The sequence below is a fragment of the Rhinopithecus roxellana genome, chromosome 20 (assembly GCF_007565055.1).
Source record: "Rhinopithecus roxellana isolate Shanxi Qingling chromosome 20, ASM756505v1, whole genome shotgun sequence".
NCBI classification, from domain to species: Eukaryota; Metazoa; Chordata; class Mammalia; order Primates; family Cercopithecidae; genus Rhinopithecus; species Rhinopithecus roxellana.
The window spans coordinates 57,065,317-57,087,645 of record NC_044568.1 but is presented as its reverse complement, the minus strand read 5'-3'; the positions used below and the strand labels follow the sequence as shown (position 1 = coordinate 57,087,645).

The 22,329-nt window shown below is 40.7% G+C and overlaps 1 protein-coding gene across 3 annotated transcripts in view; it reads right to left on the bottom strand.

The window, feature by feature from the left end:
• Nucleotides 1–601: 601 nt before the first annotated feature.
• CMC2 (C-X9-C motif containing 2) overlaps nt 602–22,329 on the bottom strand; it is a 32,426-nt gene continuing 10,698 nt past the window's right edge. Inside the window, exons 2-4 of one of the 3 annotated variants that reach the window (XM_030925120.1) lie at nt 6,635–6,706; nt 5,616–5,725; nt 603–984 (exon numbers count right to left, since the gene is read on the bottom strand). In XM_030925120.1, coding sequence (XP_030780980.1) covers nt 5,654–5,725; nt 6,635–6,706 — 144 coding nt within the window. In that variant the 3' untranslated portion in view covers nt 603–984; nt 5,616–5,653. Of the gene's footprint in view, nt 985–5,615; nt 5,726–6,634; nt 6,707–22,329 lie in introns of all 3 variants that reach the window. The other 2 variants (XM_030925119.1, XM_010375162.2) reach the window with 2 other exon arrangements.

Sequence of the window (22,329 nt, the reverse complement as noted above, 5' to 3'; positions counted from 1 at the left end):
GGAGATACACTGGCCTAAGGTTAACTGGCACCTCGAGTGGGCACATTCAACCAAATGGGAAAGCAAAGTCTGCTAAGACTCAATTCCTGACCAGATGCAACTTTTTAATGTTAAGTGTGAATATTTAATCTTTTAGTCTGGGCACAGTGGCTCATGCCTATAATCCCAACACTCTGGGAGGCTGAAGTGGGTGGATCACCTGAGCTCAGGAATCTGAGATCAGCCTGGTCAACATGGCGAAACTCTGTCTCTACCAAAAATACAAAAATCAGCCAGGCATGGTAGCCTACGCCTGTAGCCCCAGCTACTAGGGAGGCTGAGGCAGGAGAATAACTTGAACCTGGGAGGTGGAGGTTACAGTGAACTGAGATCGCACCACTGTACTCCAGCCTGGGCGGCAAAGCAAGACTATGTCTCAAAAAAAAATTTTTTTTTAATCATTTAGAAAATCACTCTTTAAAAACAATAAAGTTGGAACATTTTCAAATAGTAAACACTGATGGTATTTCCCCGGAACTCTTCAATATCATGTTGTCAAAAAGAAAAAGCCTAATGGCATCATTTGCCCTAATGCCAGGAGACTAAGAGAAAGGAGAAAAAAATTATTTAAATAAATTATTTTATTGAAGGAGATAAGTTACTCAGATATTAACTGGTTGTAGGCAAACAGAAGAAACATGGTGAAGTCAGGTTTGCTGGTAAAGGGGAGACGGTACTAAACGCACTGCCCAACAAGCACTCGGAATCCAGGGTTTTCATATTTCTCCACGGTTCAATCTCTCACAGGTCACCTTCCATTCAAAGGATTATGGAGACCAAATAAGACAGGATTCTTTCAGGTATCAACCCAGAGTCTTTGGGTCTTCTCTCAGCCAAGGCATCCAGTGAAAATGCAATTTATTTTTCAGATTCCTCTGGAGGATTAAAAAGTTTCTTTCGCATTGCAATGCCATCCTCCCTGCTCTTGGTCCTGTTTTCTACGTACTGAAAAATAAAAGGAAGAAGGGGGGAGAAAAGAGATAGCAGATTATGTCACTATTTATAGCAGTATATTATTTAGAAATATTTGCAAAATATAAATGTTCTTTGAGGTTAAGAGGGGTCAAATTTTTTTTAAATGTTCTGACAAAATTCTTCTTTTATTGAACTAAATCTGAGATTGGAAATAGTGATCTTAGAGAATATCTCATATCTAGCACAACTTAATTCAATACAGTACAGCATCTACATCCTAACAGGTGCACAATTGTTTGCTCAATTTCCTCCCAAAATATGAATTCAATAAGTACTGAAGATGGGCAAATTCTGTCCGTGTACTCCAGGGGTTCACAGTCTAGTAAGTCCTCTAACTTCTGCTGAGTACCTCTAGTGGAGGGGCTCACGTCCTTGAAAGGTAGCCTGTCTAACTGCCGGTCAATTCTACTCATTCCAGAGTTTTTCATGTTAAACCAAAAGTGCTTCCCTGTAAACTCCATGAGAGGTAGCTTGTCTAACTGTTGGACAATTCTACTCGTTCCAAAAATTTTCATTTTAAACCAAAAGTGCTTCCCTGTAAACTACCACCTTTTATTTCTTCTTGTCTGCTATAATGTTCAAATATTTGATTACAGATAACCCACTTACTACCTTTTGGGCTAAACATTGCTGGTTTCTACAACTGCTGCACAGAACGTAGCCTCTGTCTTTTAATATCTAACCTATAAAATGACTTTTATTGACTTTTTATAAAGCACTTTAATATCAATGCCCCTTACCAAAAAAAAAAATCACAACCAAAATTGAATTCAGTGCTCCAGTCACAATGACAGACATGGACTATAGTGGGCCTAGATCTTATGACCAACTCACATTGTATTTCTTTAGACATTATCAAAAGAGTAACTGGTTCTTAGCAACCTATCTTATTGACTCATATAGAAACACATAGCTCAGCTTCCCAAGGTTTCTTCTTCATGAATAGTTAACAAACCTGATACTCCTCAAATCCTATGTTTCGTAATCAGCTACGTATAAATGCAGTTTTCACCTCAAGAGGTTTTCGGCCTAGTATTCGGATCTGGCCTGCAGGTTATAAATAACAGCAGACATGAAGCCTGGCACTTAGATTTTCTTAAATAGTTAACCTACGTTTAAAGCAGAGAAACTTAAAAGTGTTTTTATATGAATATATGTACATGCTTACAATATATATACCAAACCAACACACTTTAAAGGTGAATGACTGTGTTTTCCCCTGGGCAGAAGGGGAAAAGGGTAAAAGTAAATTCAAATAGAAAAAACTGAAAACAGGTGAACAGTTAAACATCAAAATCTTCTAGGAGCCACAGATCTGGAGAGCAAGGCCACAGAAATTAAAGATTAGTGATATCGAGCTCATCAGGGATGAACCCCGCCATCCAAGACAGAGTAATGGGGGGATTCATGACTTTGAGTTACTTCACTCTTCTGGCCCAGTAACTTCAAATATAAGCAGGTGGGCTAGACAATCTTTAAGAAGTTTTCTAGATCAAAAGTTTTGACTGAAGGATTCTAACATATCTTCTGGAATGGTAGTTTTTCAACTTTTTATTCCTCCTTTGTCAAAAGGCTACCTCAGGCCAGGTGTGGTGGCTCAAGCCTATAATCCTAGAACTTTGGGAGGCCAAAGTGGGTAGATGGCCTGAAGTCAGGAGCTCATGACCAGCCCGGCCAACATGATCAAACCCTGTCTCTACTAAAAATACAAAAATTAGCCGGGCGTGGTGGCATGCACCTGTAATCCCAGCTACCCAGGAGGCTGAGGCAGGAGAATCACTTGAACCCAGGAGGAGGAGGTTGCAGTGAGCCAAGATAACACCAATGCACTCCAGCCTGGGCGACAAGAGTGAGACTTCGTCTCAAAAAAAAAAAAAAAGGCGACCAGGCGCGGTGGCTCAAGCCTGTAATCCCAGCACTTTGGGAGGCCGAGGCTGGCGGATCACGAGGTCAGGAGATCGAGACCATCCTGGCTAACCTGGTGAAACCCCGTCTCTACTAAAAAATACAAAAAACTAGCCGGGTGAGGTGGCGGGCGCCTGTAGTCCCAGCTACTCGGGAGGCTGAGGCAGGAGAATGGCGTGAACCTGGGAGGCGGAGCTTGCAGTGAGCTGAGATCCGGCCACTGCACTCCAGCGCCGGCGACAGAGCGAAACTCCATCTCAAAAAAAAAAAAAAAGGCTACTTCAAATTACACATGAAGCACGAGGTCCCTTCAAAGTCATTCATTTTATCTATCATGCATTCAACTTACTCATAAAATTGTTCAGGAAAAAATCAAAAAACACTATTCTAAAACAAAGAGGGATACCTGCTGAGAAAAAACTTTCATATCTACCTTTAATCACATCTACTGGATTGCCCCAGCAATCAGGTTGAGGAGGGTCTTAAGGGAAAGTCTTCAGAATAGTTTGTAGCAGGCCAACAAATAACTTACAGAGCAAATTAAAATACAATGTACATTAAAATATGTTAAGACATCTCCATAGGAAGTCAAGACAGTCCCTGAATAAAAGGGGGGAAAAGAATGAAGATGAAGTTACTCACAAAACTCCATCAAATAACAGACAGAACAAAAGGCCAATTAATCCCAAACCAAACAAAACAATTAAGAGGGACAAAAGAGGATGCCACAAAAGTATTATTAGTTTTTTTTTTTTTTTTCAAGAAGAAGAAAAGGCCAGGTGCAGTGGCTCACACCTGTAATCCAAAACTTTGGGAGGCCAAGGTGGGAGAACTGCTTGAGCCCAGGAGTCTGAGACCATCCTGAGCAACACAGCAAGACTCCATCTCCCTAAAAAAGAGAGAAAAAAAAAAGAATAAAAGCAGTGACACAGCAGAGTCCCAACAAGAAATGGCCATATACTTTTTCTACTTAAAAGCTTCACGGAGGCCAGGCGCAGTGGCTCACACCTGTAATCCCAGCACTTTGGGAGGCTGAGGTGGGCACATCACAAGCTCAGGAGATCGAGACCATCCTGGCTAACACGGTAAAACCCCGTCTCTACTAAAAATACAAAAAATTAGCCAGGTGTGGTGACGGGCACCTGTAGTCCCAGCTACTCGGGAGGCTGAGGCAGGAGAATGGTGTGAACCCGGGAGGCGGAGCTTGCAGTGGGCCAAGATCCTGTCACTGCACTCCAGCCTGGGCGACACAGCGAGATTCTGTCTCAAAAAAACAAAACAAAACAAAAAAAAGCTTCACGGAATGAAGTAATCAGATGACACATGAAGCAAAGAGTAGCAGGAAAGCATCTGAAGCAAGCATTGAGAGTAGAGAAGAAACACATGAGTGCAGACTCAGACATTAGTGATGGGCGAGCAGAGAGAAAAACATCTACAAATTAGAGAATAAAATAACATACAACTACACAGAGGACTTAGAAAAGAAATCAAGGAGAAAACATAAAACGTATAGGAAAACAAACTCAGACAAAGTAAGAAAAATATCTCCAACAGTCTACTAAAAAGTCACTAACAGATCTCAGGCCAGCTGAGAAGACAATTTCATATGAAGATCTAATCGACAAAGCAGTGGCAAAATTTCTTAACCATGGGGGAAAACATCTAAAAACACAAAAAAAGCTACGTTATACAGCTCAAAGTATGTAAAAAACAAATAGCCATACCAAATAAAATAATATGAGCTATATTTTTCCATAAGATATCTATCTATCTACCTATTTATTTATTTATTTAGTCACCCAGGCTAGCTAGAATGCATTTATTTATTTATTTATCTATCTATCTAGAGACAGAGTCTCACTCTGTCACCCAGGCTAGAATGCAGAAACGTGATCTGGGCTCACCGCAACCTCCACCTCCCGAGCTCAAGTTATTCTCCTGCCTCAGCCTCAGCCTCCTGAGTAACTGGGACTACAAGTGCCCGCCACCACGCCTGGCTAATTTTTTTGTATTTTTAGTAGAGTCAGGTTTCACCATGTTTCCTAGGCTGGTCTCGAACTCCTGACCTCAGGTCATCTGCCTGTCTTGGCCCCCTAGAATGCTGGGATTATAGGCGTGGGCCACCACACCCGGCCAATACTATTTCTTAGAGATAGGGTCTCACTCTGTCACCCAGGCTGAAGCACAGTGGTGACCTAGATAGCTCACTGCAGCCATGAACTCCTGGGCTCAGGCGATCCTCCTGCCTCAGCCTCCCAAGTAGCTAGGACCACAAGTGTGTGTAACCACACTTGGCTAAATTTTAAGAGATTTCTTAGAGACAGGGTCTCACTACGTTGCCCAAGTTGGCCTCAAAACTTTTCACGTCAAGGAATCCTCCTGCCTCAGCCTCTCAAATAGCTGGGATTACAGATGCCAGCTCATAAGCTTACTAAAAAAACAGAAACATTGCCCTAGGTGTAGTTTTCATGTAAACTGGTTTTTTCATATAAAGGACAAATATTTATAATAAATCATTTAAAAACACTAATAAGGCTGGGCATGGTGACTCATGCCTATTGTCCCAGCACTTTGGGACGCCAAGGTGGGAGGACTGCTTGAGGTTAGGACTTTGAGACCAGCCTGGGCAACACAGCAAGACTCTCATCTCTACAAAAAAAATGTGTAAAACCTTCACCAGGCACGGTGATACGCACCTGTAGTCCTAGCTACTCAGGAGGTTGAGGTGGGAGGATTACTTGAGTTGGAGGCTTCCGTGAGTTACAATCACCCTACTGCACTCCAGCTTAGGCGACAGAGAGAGATCCTGTCTCAAAAGAAAACAAGCAGCAAACTATTACTCTTCAGTCAGAACTCCGAACAGTTCTTCAAACAGTAAAGGCGGGTGTCACACTGAAAAGGGAATCCAGGAAGGGAAAAACTGCCTGAGCAGAAAACAAAATCAAAAGAAAGATGCTGGACAACTTCAAATATTACATTTAAATCTTTCAATCTGAGGCAAAAAAAAAAGTTCAAAAATAACAAAAATGATATCTGAAAGGCGAAATTTTAGCCATCGTATATTTTTAAAAGTTCTGGACACAAAAAATCTGATGTACGAAACAAATTGAATCAAATTTCTTTTCAAAGGTTTAAAATGTACTCTGCTTATCTGGCAGTGCCTGGAAAAGACAATGAACTGTGTACGGTGGCTATTTGCCCAAGTCCAAGTCGTGCCCTAAAATTAAGTTCAGGAGATGAGTGTTCCAAAACAAGTCAAATCAGATCCCTATGGCTTATACAAAGCATAACTACAAAGAAATTCAAAATATTAAAGCTGAAAAGAGCCTAATTCTAGCCTCCTCAATTTATATATGGAAATTGAGGCCCAGAGAGTTTTAATTACCTGCCTATCAGTGAATAGGTGACTGATATAAGTCTTTCTGCTGGCCAGAGATACAACTTCCTAAACCATTAAATTCATCCAGATGACCTACAGTAATCATCACAAGGAAGTTGTTTTCCTCATTTGTGCTCATGGCCAAAAAGCTATGTTCTAAAACTGTCCCCAGAAAAGCTTTCATTTCTTCCCTTAAACAGAGGAAGGTCATACACATGTAAAGTCAATTTTCTCAATTACACTAAAATTTGGGGAAAATTCAATAATGGCAGTAATATACAATATTCAAATATGTTCTATTGTTCAACCACATCCATCCTTTGACACTTTTCTTACCTCATTTCTCAGGCATTTTCTCACCTCCCGATCAAAATCGTTACAATAACCAAAAAATTTCAGAACGTTGTGCTAAAAGGAAGAAAAGGAGTAAAATATTTCATCCCATAATATGCCAAGGTTTAGGGTACATACAATTTAAATACTCCTACAGAAATGAGTTTATAGTGTCACTTTGCTAATAAACAATAGTTAAATCACATGTATGAAGCATAGTTGGCCCTTGAACAACATGGATTTGAACTGCGTGAGTTCACTTACACGTGGATTTTTTTCAATAAATATATTGAAAACATTCTTGAACATTTGTAACAATTTGAAAAAACTCGCAGACGAACCACCATAGCCTAGAAATATAAAAAAAAATAAAATAAAATAACAAAAAGTACAGCATAAATGCGTAAAACATGTAAATACTGGCCGGGCAGGGTGGCTCATGCCTGTAATCCCAGCACGTTGGGAGGCCAAGACAGGTGGGTAGATCACGACATCAGGCATCAAGATCAGCCTGGCCAAGATGGTGAAACCCTGTCTCTATTAAAAGTACAAAAGAAATTAGCCGAGCGTGGTGGTGGGCACCTGTAATCCCAGCTACTCGGGAGGCTAAGGCAGAGAACTGCTTAAACCCGGGAGGCGGAGGATGCAGTGTGCCAAGATTGCGCCACTGCACTCCAGCCTGAGTGACGGAGTAAAACTCCATCTTAGGGGAAAAAAAAAAAAAAACGTAAACACTATTTTGTCATTTACTACCATAAAACATATACAAATTTCAAAACGTTAAAATCTATCAAAACTAACACACACACAGAACATATATAGCACCAAAGTTGAGAGAAATGTAAGCAAACGTAAAGATGTATCAAATCACAACTACATAAAATTAACTGCGATATATACTGTACTACCGTAATAATTTTGAAGTCACTTCCTATTGCTATTACAGTGGGCTCAAGTGTTACGATTATGCACTTAAAACACCCTGTGATACCAATAACATACACAGGAAGCAAGTCATGTTTACTGCAATAACCATAAACCTTGAATAACACCATAGGACCCATATGAAGCACCACTAGTAATGCTAGAAGTGCTCCCAAGAAGCAGAGAAAAGTAATGACATTACAGGAAAAAGCTGAACTACTTGAAATGTACTGTAGATTGAGGTCTGCAGCTGTGGTTGCCTACCATTTCAGACTGACATACATCATCTTGTAAACAGATGATGTAAACGTACATATCAATAAATACAATACCATACTATAAATATATTTTCTCTTCCTTATGATTTTCGTTTCTCTAACTTACTTTATTGTATGAATACAATAAATTATACATATAACATAGAAAACATGTGTTAATCAACTATTTATGCTGTCAGTAAGGCTTCCAGACAACAGGAAACTCTCGATCAAGTTTTTGGGTAGTCAAAAAGTTGTATGTGGACTTTCAACTGCATGGTGGTTAGTGCCCCAAACTTCCAAGCTGTTCAAGGATGAACTGTATACAAATGAACACATTATCCTGGTTTTTCTTACAAAGAAGGAATAAACATTCTGCAAGTAGAAACAAAGAGTTAAGGACTTTTTCTTGATGAAAGGGAAGCCTACTTACTAACTCACCAAAACCTCACAGTGTAAATGTTTTATCATAACCTAACATCCTTTTCTTAAGGGAAATGTTAAAATCAGCACAATCCATTCTCTATTACAGGGAGTGGTGCCAAGCTGCAGCATGGCCACACTGCCATGGGCAGAGTAACTTCACTACCAAACACTGTCCTGTAAGAGTTACCTTATTAATAAATGCTTAGTGCCAGAGCCCTTTTCTCATTAGCCCCCATTCAAAATGTCACCAAAATACATCAAATACATAACACAGCCATACACAGTGGCTCACACCTATATAATCTCAGCACTTTGGGAGGCCAAGGCGGGCGGATCACCTCAGGTCGGGAGTTTGAGACCAGCCTGACCAACATGGAGAAACCCCATCTCTACTAAAAATACAAAATTAGCCAGGCATGGTGGCACATGCCTGTAATCCCAACTACTCCAGAGCTGAGGCAGGAGAATTGCTTGGAGGTTGCGGTGAGCAGAGATTGTGCCATTGCATTCCAGCCTGGGCAACAAGAGCGAAACTCCGTATTGGAAAAAAAAAAAATACATAACACTATCATTAGATGCCCTACAAAGGTCATATAAATAAGCCACTAATTTACAATACAAGGAAATCTGCCTGAAGTTCAGTCTGATTTAAAAAATAAAATCTCCTAGCTGTTTCTAGTCCTGTGAGTATCATCGTGGCAGAAAGTATGAGTGCTCTCTGAAGCAGGTTAAGCTGAAGCCTGAAGTTAAGAACCTGAATTTCAGTAGGAACATAATTAGTGTGTTTGCACTTCATGATTTCCTTTTTTTTTTTTTTTTTTTTTGAGAAGGAGTCTCGCTCTGTCACCCAGGCTGGAGTGCAGTGGCCAGATCTCAGCTCACTGCAAACTCCGCCTCCCGGGTTTACGCCATTCTCCTGCCTCAGACTCCCGAGTAGCTGGGACTACAGGCACCCGCCACCTCGCCCGGCTAGTTTTTTGTATTTTTTTTAGTAGAGACGGGGTTTCACCGTATTAGCCAGGATGGTCTCGATCTCCTGACCTCGTGATCCGCCAGCCTCGGCCTCCCAAAGTGCTGGGATTACAGGCTTGAGCCACCGCGCCCGGCCAACACTTCATGATTTTCAAGGGTGGGTCAGATAGCACGGTGATCTATTTTATAATGACAGGTCATATATGCTGAACTTGGTAGTTGTAATAATAAGCACATCTTTTCCTTTTCGTTCTAATTAAGACTTTCATGGAAACCAGACAACACACAATTAATAAGCTATGCCTCATGCTATTTCTTTTTTTCCTGCTTCACCACCATTTTAAATGTACATTTCAAGTCCACACTGAATAAGTGGTCAGTTTTTCCAGGAAGCATTTAAGATAGACTAAAGTCTCCTGTTTGTTACCTAATGACCTTTCCAGAATAAATTTTTTAATTTAAAAAACTTTCTGTACTTAATTTTTATTTTACTTTTTTCTTTCCTCTATCATTCCCAAAGAATAAGTATTTCCTGTGTATTTTTCTTATACTACTTCCTTGACAACAAATAAACATGACAATGCATTTTCACCCCTTCTAGTCAAGCGGAGTTTTCAAATGTAAGACAATATTTCATAGTTGACATTTATTCATATCATTCCATACATGTACATTTTAATTCAAAAATCCATGACAAAAACTAATTTATATGCTTCCTTTTACCTAAGGTAAAATGAGAATTATACTCTTGTGATGTTAACATGAAAAATATCAGACCCAAATGCCTCAGAGAAATTGGTAGAAGAAATTCCCGCAGGCTACAAGTTTCTCATACTTTTGTAGAGTAAGTCTCTAGTGCCTGGTGTCAATTTCTTGAGAACCAAACCAACCAAGCAATTGATTAAATAAGTGAATCAACAGATATCTGCAAACCTTTTACATAAAAAACAATGTCCCAGGCACCAGGGATGCAGAAGTTAGCAAGGTGGATCTGGGCCCTACTCTCACGGTACATAGTCAGAGGGAAAAAGACAAATAAGAAGTGATTGCCATAAAGCAGTGGTTCTCAAAGTGTAGTCCAGAGACACCCAGGGGTTCCTGAGACCTTTGCAGGGAATGTACAAGGTCAAAACTACCTTCTCAATAACACAAAAACATTTGTTTTGTTCATTTTCATCCTCTCACAAGGATATAGCGGAGTTTTCCTGAGGCTACACGAAGTCTAACATTACAACAGATTGAATGTAGAGGCAGACATGAGAATTCAGGTATATTTTATGAATTCAGGCATTAAAAAAATGAAAAGTGATGTCATTCTTTTCGCTTTGTTCCGGTTTGAAAAATAAGATTTTTGTGAGAAATAACTATGCTAACATGTCATCTTACCATGTAAAATTATAATTTATCATTGTAACTTTAAAATAATTTTTTTAATTTCTCAGTCATTTCTAATCCAATAAATATTGTACGTATCACCCACATAAACAATAGCTCCCAAGAGTCCTTAATAATGTTAAAAGAGTGTAAAGGAGTCCTGAGACCAAAAAGTGTGAGAACTGCCACGAAGCAGAAAGGTATTATGTATGATGCTACTCAAACTGAGTGACTGCACTAGGAGAATCTAGGCCAGGAAAGGGAAAAGGAAATGACCAACCAAGCTGAAGAAAACCTGATGGATGGTAAAACCTGGTTTAGAAAACAGTAAGTGGAGCCAGAAGGAATGCACTAAGTTCAGCAAAGGAAAAATCAAGGCTTGGAAGACAGAAATATCATTCTCCCGTGTACCTGCAAAAAAAAAACCCACCACAGGAATGAGGGGGAAGGAGCTGTGGGAGAGTGGTGAAGACTAACAGCTACTTAAGGATGAGTTTCATTAAGGACTTGAAACACAAGGCAAGACATTTATAATGCATTCTGTAGGCAAAAGGACCTATTAAAAAGGTGACAATGAGCCAGGCACAGTGGCTCATGCCTGTAATCCCAGCACTTTGGGCAGATCACCTGAGGTCAGGAGTTTGAGGGTAGCCTAGGCCAACATGGTGAAACCCCGTCCCTACTAAAAATACAAAAATTAGCCGGGCGTAATGGTGGGGGCCTGTAATCCCAGGTACTCGGGAGGCTGAGGCAGGAGAATCACTTGAACCCAGAAGACAGAGGTTGTACGTGAGCCAAGATTGCGCCACTACACTCCAGCCTGGGCGACAGAGTGAAACCCTGCATCGAAAATTAAATAAATAAATAAAATGCAGATTCCTAACAGGTGCAGAGAGCTGAGATCCCACCACTGTACTCCAGTCTGGGCGACAGAATGAGACTCCACCTCGGGGAAAAAAAAAAGGTAACAATGATTAAACTTATTTTTGAAACATCACTCTACATCCAGGGTGGAAAACTGATTTAGACAAAAAAAACAAAACCGCCAGGAGACCAGATAGAAGTCCTTTACAGGTGGTCCCAATAAAAGTGTTGGCACAGACTATGGCAGTGGCCCTGGCAAAGAAGAACAATGGTTCAAGAGAGATTCGGCAGAGAACAGCACTTGGTAAAGACTCACAGGAAGAGGTGAGGCAGATGGAGGAATTAAAGATGACACTGGCTTTCAGCTAAGAATGACAGTGGAGGTTTTAAAAAGAGATAAGATAAATTTGTATCTGGACATGTTGAGTTTACTGGTAGAACAGTTAAGTCCACTGTCTAGCTGAGATAAACAGACCTGGAACTCAGAGGAAATCTGAGCCAGAGATACAGATTTGAGAGTTACTGAAAACAGGAAAATGAGTGATTTTTTGCAGGAAGGTGTGGCCTGGGGTAGCCTGAAGAGTGGCCAAAGAAACTTAAGGAAAACCAGGGAAGAGAAAGTTATGGTAGAAGCCTGTGGAAGAGTGTTTTGAGCGGGAATCAAATGCTGCTGGGAGAAAAGTGAGGTAACTACTGAAAACATCCACCAAATTTGGCAGCAGGGCAGTCATTAGTGATCTTGGTAGTTCTGGGACCCTAGCGAGGGTAGAACCCAAACTGAAAGAAGAAAGCAGTATTCTTTCAATAGTCAGCTCTGAAACAGATGCTACCACAAGATACCAGAAGGCTGGGATTATGGGAAGGAATCTTATGTATTTTCTCATGATGGAAAAAATGTGGGCATTTCAAAATGCTAAGAAGAAGAAGAGAAAAAGGCAAAAGACAAAAATTGTAAAATGGTGAAAAAACCCAGTTCTTAATGAGTTTATCTCTGGATGGTTGAACAAAAGGTAATTTTTGTTCACTTTATACTTTCCTACCTCTTTTATACTATCTAAAATGATATGTATTATTTACATATTACTTTTATAAATCAGAAAAAATACATAAGGATTTCCAAGTAGCTTTGAGGAAATCAGCTGTTCTAAATTCTGTATTTTACCTTCAGATGGAAAGAATATCTAAGTCTTGCTGACAAATGTAGGCAAAATAGGCCAGTAGATCAGAAGTCACCCACAGACACCTGAAAGCTGTGGAAGTAACATTTGTCTGCGAAGATCACAGCAGAACTAAAAAAGCACGGAAAGAATGATAAAAGCACAGCAAGGTAGGCTACTTGGAGATAAAACACTCAGGCACTTCAAGCAGATTGGAAAGCACTGCAGCATTCCACCACAGACAGGGGCATTCAGAAAGATGGCCTAATCAACAAAAAAAGACTAAAACAGAATTACACAAACTCAGGGCTAAAAGACATCTTAGGTAATACAATTCACTCAATTAATTAATTAAATAACTGGGATCAGGCCAGGCACAGTGGCTCATGCCTGTAATCCCAGCACTTTGGGAGGCCAAGGTAGGAGGACAACTTGAGGCCAGGAGTTTGAGACCAGTCTGGGCAACAGAGGAGAGCCTGTCTCTAAGAGGAAAAAAAAAAACATTGAATTATCCAAGCATGATGGCACACACCTGTAGTCCCATCTACCTAGGAGGATGAGGCAGAAGGATCACTTGGGCCAAAGAGTTCAACGCTCCTGTGAACTTTGATAGTGTCACTGTACTCGAGCCTGGGTGACAGAGAGAGACATCCTCCCCATAAACTTTTTTTTTTTTATTTGAGACGGAGTCTTGCTTTGTCGCCCATCCTCCCCATAAACTTTTAATTAACTTTTTTCCCCCCAGATCTGGACCTGCAGAATTATGGTTGTTTTAAGTCACTAGGTGGTGTTATTGCTGTTGAGAGACACGGTCTCGCTCCATTGTCCAGGCTGAAGTGTCGGAGTGACATCACTGCTCACTATACTCTCAAACTCCTGGGCTCAATTTAACACTTAAAAAGTGCAAGTCTTCAGAAAGATCACTTAGGTAAAACTTGATGACCGGAGATGTCTTTAAAAACAACCGTCAATTTCAAACTTGAAGAAAAGTTGCAAGAACAGTGCAAAGAATTTCCAAATAGTAACATTTCACCACATTTGCTTTATTCTTCCAGCTCTTACATACACACAGGAGTTTTTCTTCTGAACTGATTAAGTTGCAGATACAATGCACGTTTCCTAAAAAACAAGGACTTAAATTTAAGTACCCAAACGATTACCAAAATTAGGAAATTAACATTAATACTAGTATCTAATTTATAGATCTTATTCAAATTTCACCAATTGGCCTAATAGTATCATTCATGCAAAAGGCAAAAAAAGTTGGGTGGTTTTTTCCCCCTGGTCCAGGATTGCTATTGCATTTAGTTGTCAGGTCTCTTTCGTCTTTTTTTTTTTTTTTTTTTCCAGCTCTTACAGTACTTTTCTTATCTTTAATCTTTTATTTGAAACAGCTTGTCTCTTTTTTCTTTCATTACCTTGACATTTTAAAGAGTACAGGTCAGTTATTTTGCAAAATGCTCCCCCATTTGGGTTGGTCTGTTTCTTCACAACGTGATTCAGGTCATGACTTTTTGGCAGGAATACCCTAGAAGTGATGTTGTATCTTTGGTGTATCACATCAAGAGGCACATGGCAATTTGTCCCATTACTCATGTTAACTTCTATTACCTAGGTAAGGAGCTACCTGCCAAGTTTCTACACTGTAAAGTTATTCCTTTTTCCTCTGTAATTATTATAGGTACACACTTTGAGACCATTTAACTATCCAATTATTTCCTCCAACTTTTCACCCACTAGTATGAGGATTAATGATTACCGACTAAATCAATTACTATTACAACGGTTAACAGTGATTTTCTAATTCTAGCACTCCTCTTATATTTTAGTTGGCATTCTACTGTAATGGAAACTTTCCCTTTTCATCCATTTATATATTTATATGAGTTTGGACTCATGGATCCTTATTCAATTGATTATATTATTTTCATCACTTTGATGTTCTGTCCCATTTGGCCAGCAGGAATCCCTTCAAGCTGGCCCCTGTCCTTTTAACCGCCCCCATCGTTCTTTGATAAATGTCTTACTTTCTGGTACAAGATGTTGCAGGTTCTTCTTGTTCTTTCCCAGCCCTAGCCCTACAATCAGTAATTTCTCCAAGGATCCCTGTTACTGAAAAGTGGTATTCAAAAACAAAATCTGGGTGTTACGCATGCTCATTGCTACAGGAAAACATATATGGAATACATGTATGAAACATAGACACACATATCTATTCTACATCTTATATATACTGAAAACCATGAGTTCACACTGATACCTCTAATTCCAATGCAACATCACAGCATACATCCTAGCCTTTCCTATTCCATATTTGACAGTAAGAAACCTGTCTCTTATTATCTACAGTATGTTTACTCATTTGCTCAGTCTTGGAATACAGACTACACAGAAGCCAGTTTCAGAACTGCCAATCCATGCCACTGCAAAATCCAAACGACTAACAACAGCTCTACTTTGTCTTTAGCCTACGTTCAAATTACTTGAGTTAGTTCATTTTATCCTTTAGTGTAATTAGATGACTCATTTGAAGTAAGTTTGTCTGGTTTTGCTTGTATTCCATTTTTGAGTTTTCTTCCCAACCCTGCTCATCCCTTTTTTATCTTTTTTTTTTTTTTGAGTAGATGAAACGTTAACAAATTTCAAACAACATGAATTATATAAAATATATAATTTTTTTTGTTTTTTGAGACACAGTCTCACTCTGTCACCCAGGCTAGAGGGCAGTGACAATCTCGGCTCACTGCAACCTCCCTCTCCCAGATTCAAGTGACTCTCCTGCCTCAGCCTCCTGAGTAGCTGGGATTACTGGGGCCCACCACCACGCCCAGCTAATTTTTTATTTTTGGTAGAGATGAGGTTTTGTGATGTTGGCCAGGCTGGTCTCAAACTCCAGGACTCAAGTGATCCACCCACCTTGGCCTTCCAAAGTGCTGGGATTACAGGCACGAGCCACTGCCCCCGGCCAAAAGATTTTGTAAGTGTCACTCCTCCACTCTGCTCCTTCCCACCACTCAGAAAATAATAAATCTCATTAGCTTCCAGTTATTTTATTTCTTTTTGCACAAATGAGGAGATACAAATATGTTTTGCTTATCTTCTTTTTTATATAAATGCTAGGATACTAAAAATACTGTTTTGTCCTTGGATTTCTTCAAGAAATGTATCCTGGAAGTTATTACACATCAGTTCAAATAAATTTTTTTCTTCTTCTTTTCAGAGGCAGGGTCTTACTCTGTTACCCAGGCTGGAGTGCAGTGGCACAATCACTACTTACTGCAACCTCGACCTTCCAGGCTCAAATGATCCTCCCACTGTGTGCGGAATTGGTGGGTTCTTGGCCTTGCTGACTTCAAGAATGAAGTCTCAGACTCTCGCGGTGAGTTTTACAGCTTTTAAAGGCGGCGCAGCTGGAGTTGTTCGTTCTTCCCGCTTTGTTCCTTCAGATGTGTCCGCACTTTCTTCCTTCGGGTGGGTTCGTGATCTCGCTGGCTTCAGAAGTGAAGTTGCAGACCTTTGCGGTGAGTGTTACAGCTCATAAAGGCGGCAGTGGACGCAAAGAGTGAGCAGCAGCAACATTTATTGCAAAGAGCAAAACAACAAAACTTCCACAGTACTGAAGGGGACCCTACCGGGTTGCTGCTAGCTGGCTGAGGCAGCCTGCTTTTATTTCCTTATCTGGCCCCACTCACATCCTGCTGATTGGCCCATTTTACAGAGAGCTGATTGATCCATTTTACAGAGAGCTGATTGGTCTGTTTTACAGAGCTCTGATTCGAACGTTTTGACAGGGTGCTGACTACTGCATTTATAATCCCTGAGCTAGACACAGAGTGCTGACTGGTGCATTTACAATCCTCTAGCTAGACATAAAAGTTCTCCAAGTTCCCACTAGACTCAGGAACCCAGCTGGCTTTACCTCGTGGATCCCGCGCAGGGCTGCAGGCGCAGCTGCCCACCAGTCCCAAGGCGCGCCTGCACTCCTCAGCCCTTGGGCGGTCAATGGGACCAGGTACCATGGAGCAGGGGGTGGTGCCCGTCAGGGAGGCTCATGGAGCAGGGGGCGGTGCCCGTCAGGGAGGCTCGGGCCGCGCGGGAGCCCACCGCGGGGGGGCGGGGCACGGACATGGCAGACTGCAGGTCTGAAGAGCCCTGCCCAGCGGGAAGGCAGCCGAGGCCAGGCGAGAACTTGTGCACTGTTGGGGACCTGGCGCACCCTCTGCAGCTGCTGGCCCGGTGCTAAGCCCCTCACTGCCCTAGGCCGGCGGTGCCGTGGGCCAGGGGTGCTCCAAGTGCGGGGCCACTGAGCCCGCCCATCCAGAACTCGCGCTGGCCTACGAGAGCCGCACGCAGCCCCGGTTCCCACCAGCGCCTCTCCCTCCACACCTCCCCACAAGCAGAGGGAGCCGGCTCCAGCCTCAGGCAGCCCAGAGAGGGGCTCCCACAGTACAGTGGTGGGCTGAAGGGCTCCTCAAGCGCCATCAGAGTGGACGCCAAGGCGGCGCCGAGAGCGAGGGCTGGTAGCATGTTGTCACCTCTCACCACCTCAACCTCAGCCTCTTAAGGAGCTGGGACTACAGGCATGTGTCATCCAGTGACACAAATTTTTAAAATTTTTTGTAGAAACAGGGGGTCTCACTATGTTGCCCATGTAGGTCTTGAACTCCTGGGCTCAAGCAATCCTCCCACCTCAGACTCCCAAAGTGCTGGGATTACAGAACTGAGCCACCAAGCCTGGCCTTTTTTTTTTTTTTTTTTTTTAACAGCTGCACTGTTTTTTAAAAAAGCCAACTGAAAGACTCTCAGGGGCCAAAGCTGGAACAATTTGAAAAACAAAAAAAAGTATACTGGATTATAACCTAAGGTATAAAGTAAATATACATGAGTCCATACTGACATAAGTAAATAAATGGGGGAGAACAAGTAACTCTCTAGAATAGAATTCCAGAAGATTATGTAGACACTCCACCACCTTGGAGGAACAGGGTAACTTCCCAGTCCTTACCTGTAGGTTGCACACAGTGGTTTCCTTCCAAAGAGTTATGAAAAGGGAAGAAAAGAGTAACTTCAAAGTGGAAAAACCTAGCCACGCACAGTGGCTCATGTCTGTAACACCAGCACTTTGGGAGGCTAAGACAGACAGACTGCTTGAGCTCAGGAGTTCAAGACCAGCCTGGGCAACATGGCAAAAACCCATCTCTACAAATATACAAATACAAAAAATTATTCGAGCATGGTGACATGCCCTGTAGTCCCAGCTACTTGGGAGGTTGAGATGAGAGGATCACCTAGGCCCAGGAGTCTGAAGCTGCAGTGAGCCAAAATGACACCACTACACTACAGCATGGAAGACACAGTGGACCCTGTCTCCTAAAAAAAAAATCGTAGAGAAACCTAACACATACCTCAGCCAGGTGATGCAAGTCAACAACAACAGTGATAAAGTATGTTGTAGTATGTAGCCTTGATGAAAATACACTTTACCTCTGTGGTCTTCTTCCAAAAACACATGATCCCAGTCCAACCATGAGGAAAACAAGACAAATTCAAACAGAGAAGCATTCTACCAAATACCTGACCATTACGCCTCAAACCTTTTCGGGTCATCAAAAACAAAGAAAATGTCACAAATAACAGGAGCCTAAAGAGTCACAAGAACTAAGTGTAATATGCATCCTGGATGGAATCCTGTAACAGAGAAAAGACATTAGGTAAACACTAACCTGTAGCAATCTGAGTAAGCATGGACTTTAAATAACGATTGTATCGATATTGGTTATTAACTGTAACAAACACCTTATCAATGTAAGATGTTAATAATAAGGGACACTAGATGTGAGGTATATGGGAACTCCCTGTACTACATTCACAGTTTTGTCTGTAAATCTAAAACTGTTCTTAAAAAAATGAAGTCTATTTAAAAATAAAAATTACAAAACAGCTGTATAGTGTTCCATTGTGTGGATGTACCATAGGCTGTTCAACTACTTTGTTGGGAAAGGGTGTTCCCAACATTTTCCAACTGCAAACAACATTGCAGTAAGTAACTTTGTGCATACATTTTTTCATACTGTTAGCATCATACTTTTAAGATAAATTCCTAGAAGTGGGACTGATGGATTAAAAATCAAATATACTGCAGTTTTGCTACACGGCAGCAAATTCCTCTCTATAAAGATTATAACAATTGGCAGTCCCATCAGAAATGTATGAGGGTATACAGCCTTGTCAACAGAACGCCCTGTCACACTGTTTAATTTTGCTTCCCTGCAGATAAGGAATAGTATGTTAAGTATATTGGATTTGTATTTCTCTAATTATTGAGGTTGAACATCTTTTCATGTTTAAAGGCCATCTTTTCTCTTTTTGTAAATTATCTCTCATGCTTTTGCTCATTTTTCTGAGTTTTGGCCTCTTACTCCCCCCCCCTTTTTTTTTTGTAAAGACAGGGTCTCACTCTGTCACACAGGCTGATGTATTGTACTGCAGCCTCAAACAACGGGGTAAGTGATCCTGCTGCCTCAGCCTTCCAAGTAGCTAGGACTACAGGCATGTGCCATGCCCAGGCAATTTTATTTTTATTTTTTGTAGAGGCAGGGTCTTGCTATGTTGCCCAAACTGGTCTGGAACTCCAGGCCTCAAACGATCCTTTATCAATCTTTGATTTTATTACCTCTGGAATTCAGGGTCCTTACTTAGGCACACTTTCCCCACACCTAGGTTATATAAGAATTTATCCAGGTTTTCTTAGTATTTGTATGGTTTCATTTTTGACACTTAGATATCTGCCCCATTAGAAGATGATGAAGTTGATTCATATGTATGGTATTTTAACTTTTTCCAAACAGCTATATAATTGTCCCCATGCTATTTACTTAAAAATCTATCTTCCAGACTTCTGCTTCTAGCCATGAAAGAATAAACTGAATATACAAAACAACTATTTTCAGATATTGGGACAACAGACTACAGGAGTGTCGTGACACCTGAAAAAAAGAAACAAAACCAAGTGAACACTACGTTCACCTAGTTTTCTACCTACAGACAATTTCCAAACCATGCAGCTGAGAAAAGAACTCAAGAAGACAATTGTGGTTTCACCGAGTGGAGGAGGCAAACATCAGAGTTCGGGCAGGTTGGGGCAGCTGGAATTTGTGAGGTAGAGATAAGCAGCAAAAGAACACCAGACATCTACATGGAGCTGCCTTAAGTCACTGACTGAGTATTCACTACATATGTGTTGGGTGAACTTTCACAATGCCACAATCACTACGAAGAACAATTACAGCAGCTACAAGCTGAAAAACGCAGAGCTCACACAGGGCTGGGAGTCAATGGAGTCCTTATAAGCCAAAGTAGAGATCTCATTGAACACTCAAGTCAATCAGCAAAGAATCCTATTTTAGTAATTAGGCTAAACTAACTCTAGAGTAAAGGCTATGCCAGCCATGCCCTAAAAATACATAAAAACACGAACTGCCTGCTGATACAAAAGATAAAATCCAAGTCATTAACAATGTTCAGCCTCAAACAAAAACCAGTAAATATGTTGTTTGTAGAAATTGACAAGCTGATTCTAAAATTAATATGGAAATGAAAGTACTTAGAATAGCCAAAACAACTTAGAAAAAGAACAAAATTGGAGGATTTATACTATATGACTGAGACTTACTACAAGGCAACAGTAATTAAGACAGCATGGTACTGGTGTTAAGAATAGACATATAAATCAGTGAAACAGACTAGAGAGCCCAGAAATAGACTCACTCACATATGGTCAATTGGTTTTTGACAAAGGGACCATGGTAAATCAGCAGGGATAGAACAGTCTCTTCAACATATGGTGTTGAGACAACTGGCTACCCACAGGCAAAGAAAATCAACTTCAACTCACACCTCATACCATACGCAAAAATTAACTTGAAATATCAGATAAGAATACACAAATATCAAAGGAAAAAAATGAAATTAACTTTAAATGAATCATAGACCTAAATGTAAAGCTAATACTATAGAAGTAAAAGAAAACACAAGAGTATCTTTGTGACCACAGAATACACAGACACAAAAAGCACAAACCATGAAAGAAAAAAAAGACTTCATCAAATGTACAAGATACTCTTTGAAAAAACACATCCTAAAGGAAGTAAAAAAAAAAAAAAAAAAGCCACAGAGAAAATATTCACAATACACTTATCAAAGTACTTGTATGCCAAATGATAAAGAGAATGCTTATAACTCAGTCATATTTTAAAATATAGGCAAAAAATTTTATATGAATGACCAAACAAGCACATGAAAAGCACATTAAAATCATTAGTCATCAGGGAAATACAATTTAAAACCAAAAGGAGATACTACTACATATCCACACAATGGCTAAAGTTAAAAAGTTTACAATATTAAGTGCTGGTGATAGAGAGTGGCAGGAATGTAAAGTAGTATAAAATGGAAAACAGTTTGGTGGCCTTTTATGAAGGTAAATATACACTTACCACATGACCTAGTCATTCCATTCCTAGCTATTTACCCAAGAAAAATAAAAAGAGGTCCACACAAAGACTTGCACATGATGGCTGGGCACGGTGGCTCATGCCTATAATCCCAGCACTTTGGGGGGCCATGGCAGGTGGATCACCTGAGATCAGGAGTTTGAGACCAGCCTGACCACCATAATGAAACCCCATCTCTACTAAATATACAAAAATGAGCCAGGCATGGTGACACACGCCTGTAATCCCAGCTCCTAGGGAGGCTGAGGCAGGAGAATTGCTTGAACCCAGGAGGCAGAGGTTGTAGTGAGCCAAGATTATGCCCCTGCACTCCAGCCTGGGCAACAGAGCAAGGCTCTGTCTCAAAAATAAACAACTTGTGCATGAATGTTCATAGCAGCTTTATCCAAAACAGCACAGCTGCAAACTGTTTATTTGCCTAATGTCCATCAATAGGTAAATAAACTGTGGCATATCCATACAATGAAATACTACTCAGAAATAAAAATAAATGAACTAATGACATGTGCAACAGCATGTATGAACCTCAAAAACATATCATGGTTCAAAATATAGGAATATACAATATAGGCCGGGTGCAGTGGCTTAAGCTTGTAATCCCAGCACTTTGGGAGGCCAAGGTGGGAGGATCATCTGAGGTCAGAAGTTTGAGACTAGACTGCCCAATATGGTGAAACCTGTCTCTACTAAAGATTAAAAAAAAGTAGCCAGGTGTGGTGGCACACACCTGTAATCCCAGCTACTAGGCAAGTTGAGGCAGGAGAAACACTTGGACCCGGGAGGCGGAGGTGGCAGTGACCCAAGATTGTACCACGGCACTCCAGCTTGGGTGACAGAGTGAAGCTCCATCTCAAAAAATAAAAAAGAATATACAATGCAGTGTACATTTCTAACAAATTCTAGAACTGCAAAATTCATCTGTATCAACAAAAATAGATCAGTGGTTACCTGGGCAAGAGGTAAGGGTTGGGGACTCACTGCAAAGGGGCACAGGAAACTCTGATAGAAATGTTTTAGATCTTGACAGTGATAGTGGCTGCATGGGTGTCTATATTTGACAAAACTCATCAAACTGTACACTTAAAATAGATGCATTTCCTTACATGTAAATTATACCTCAATAAAGTTAATTATTTTAAATCCATCTTTAGTTCCAGTGATTCAAGAAGAAATCCATTTGAAATAAAAAAAAAAACACAACAATGTTTAAA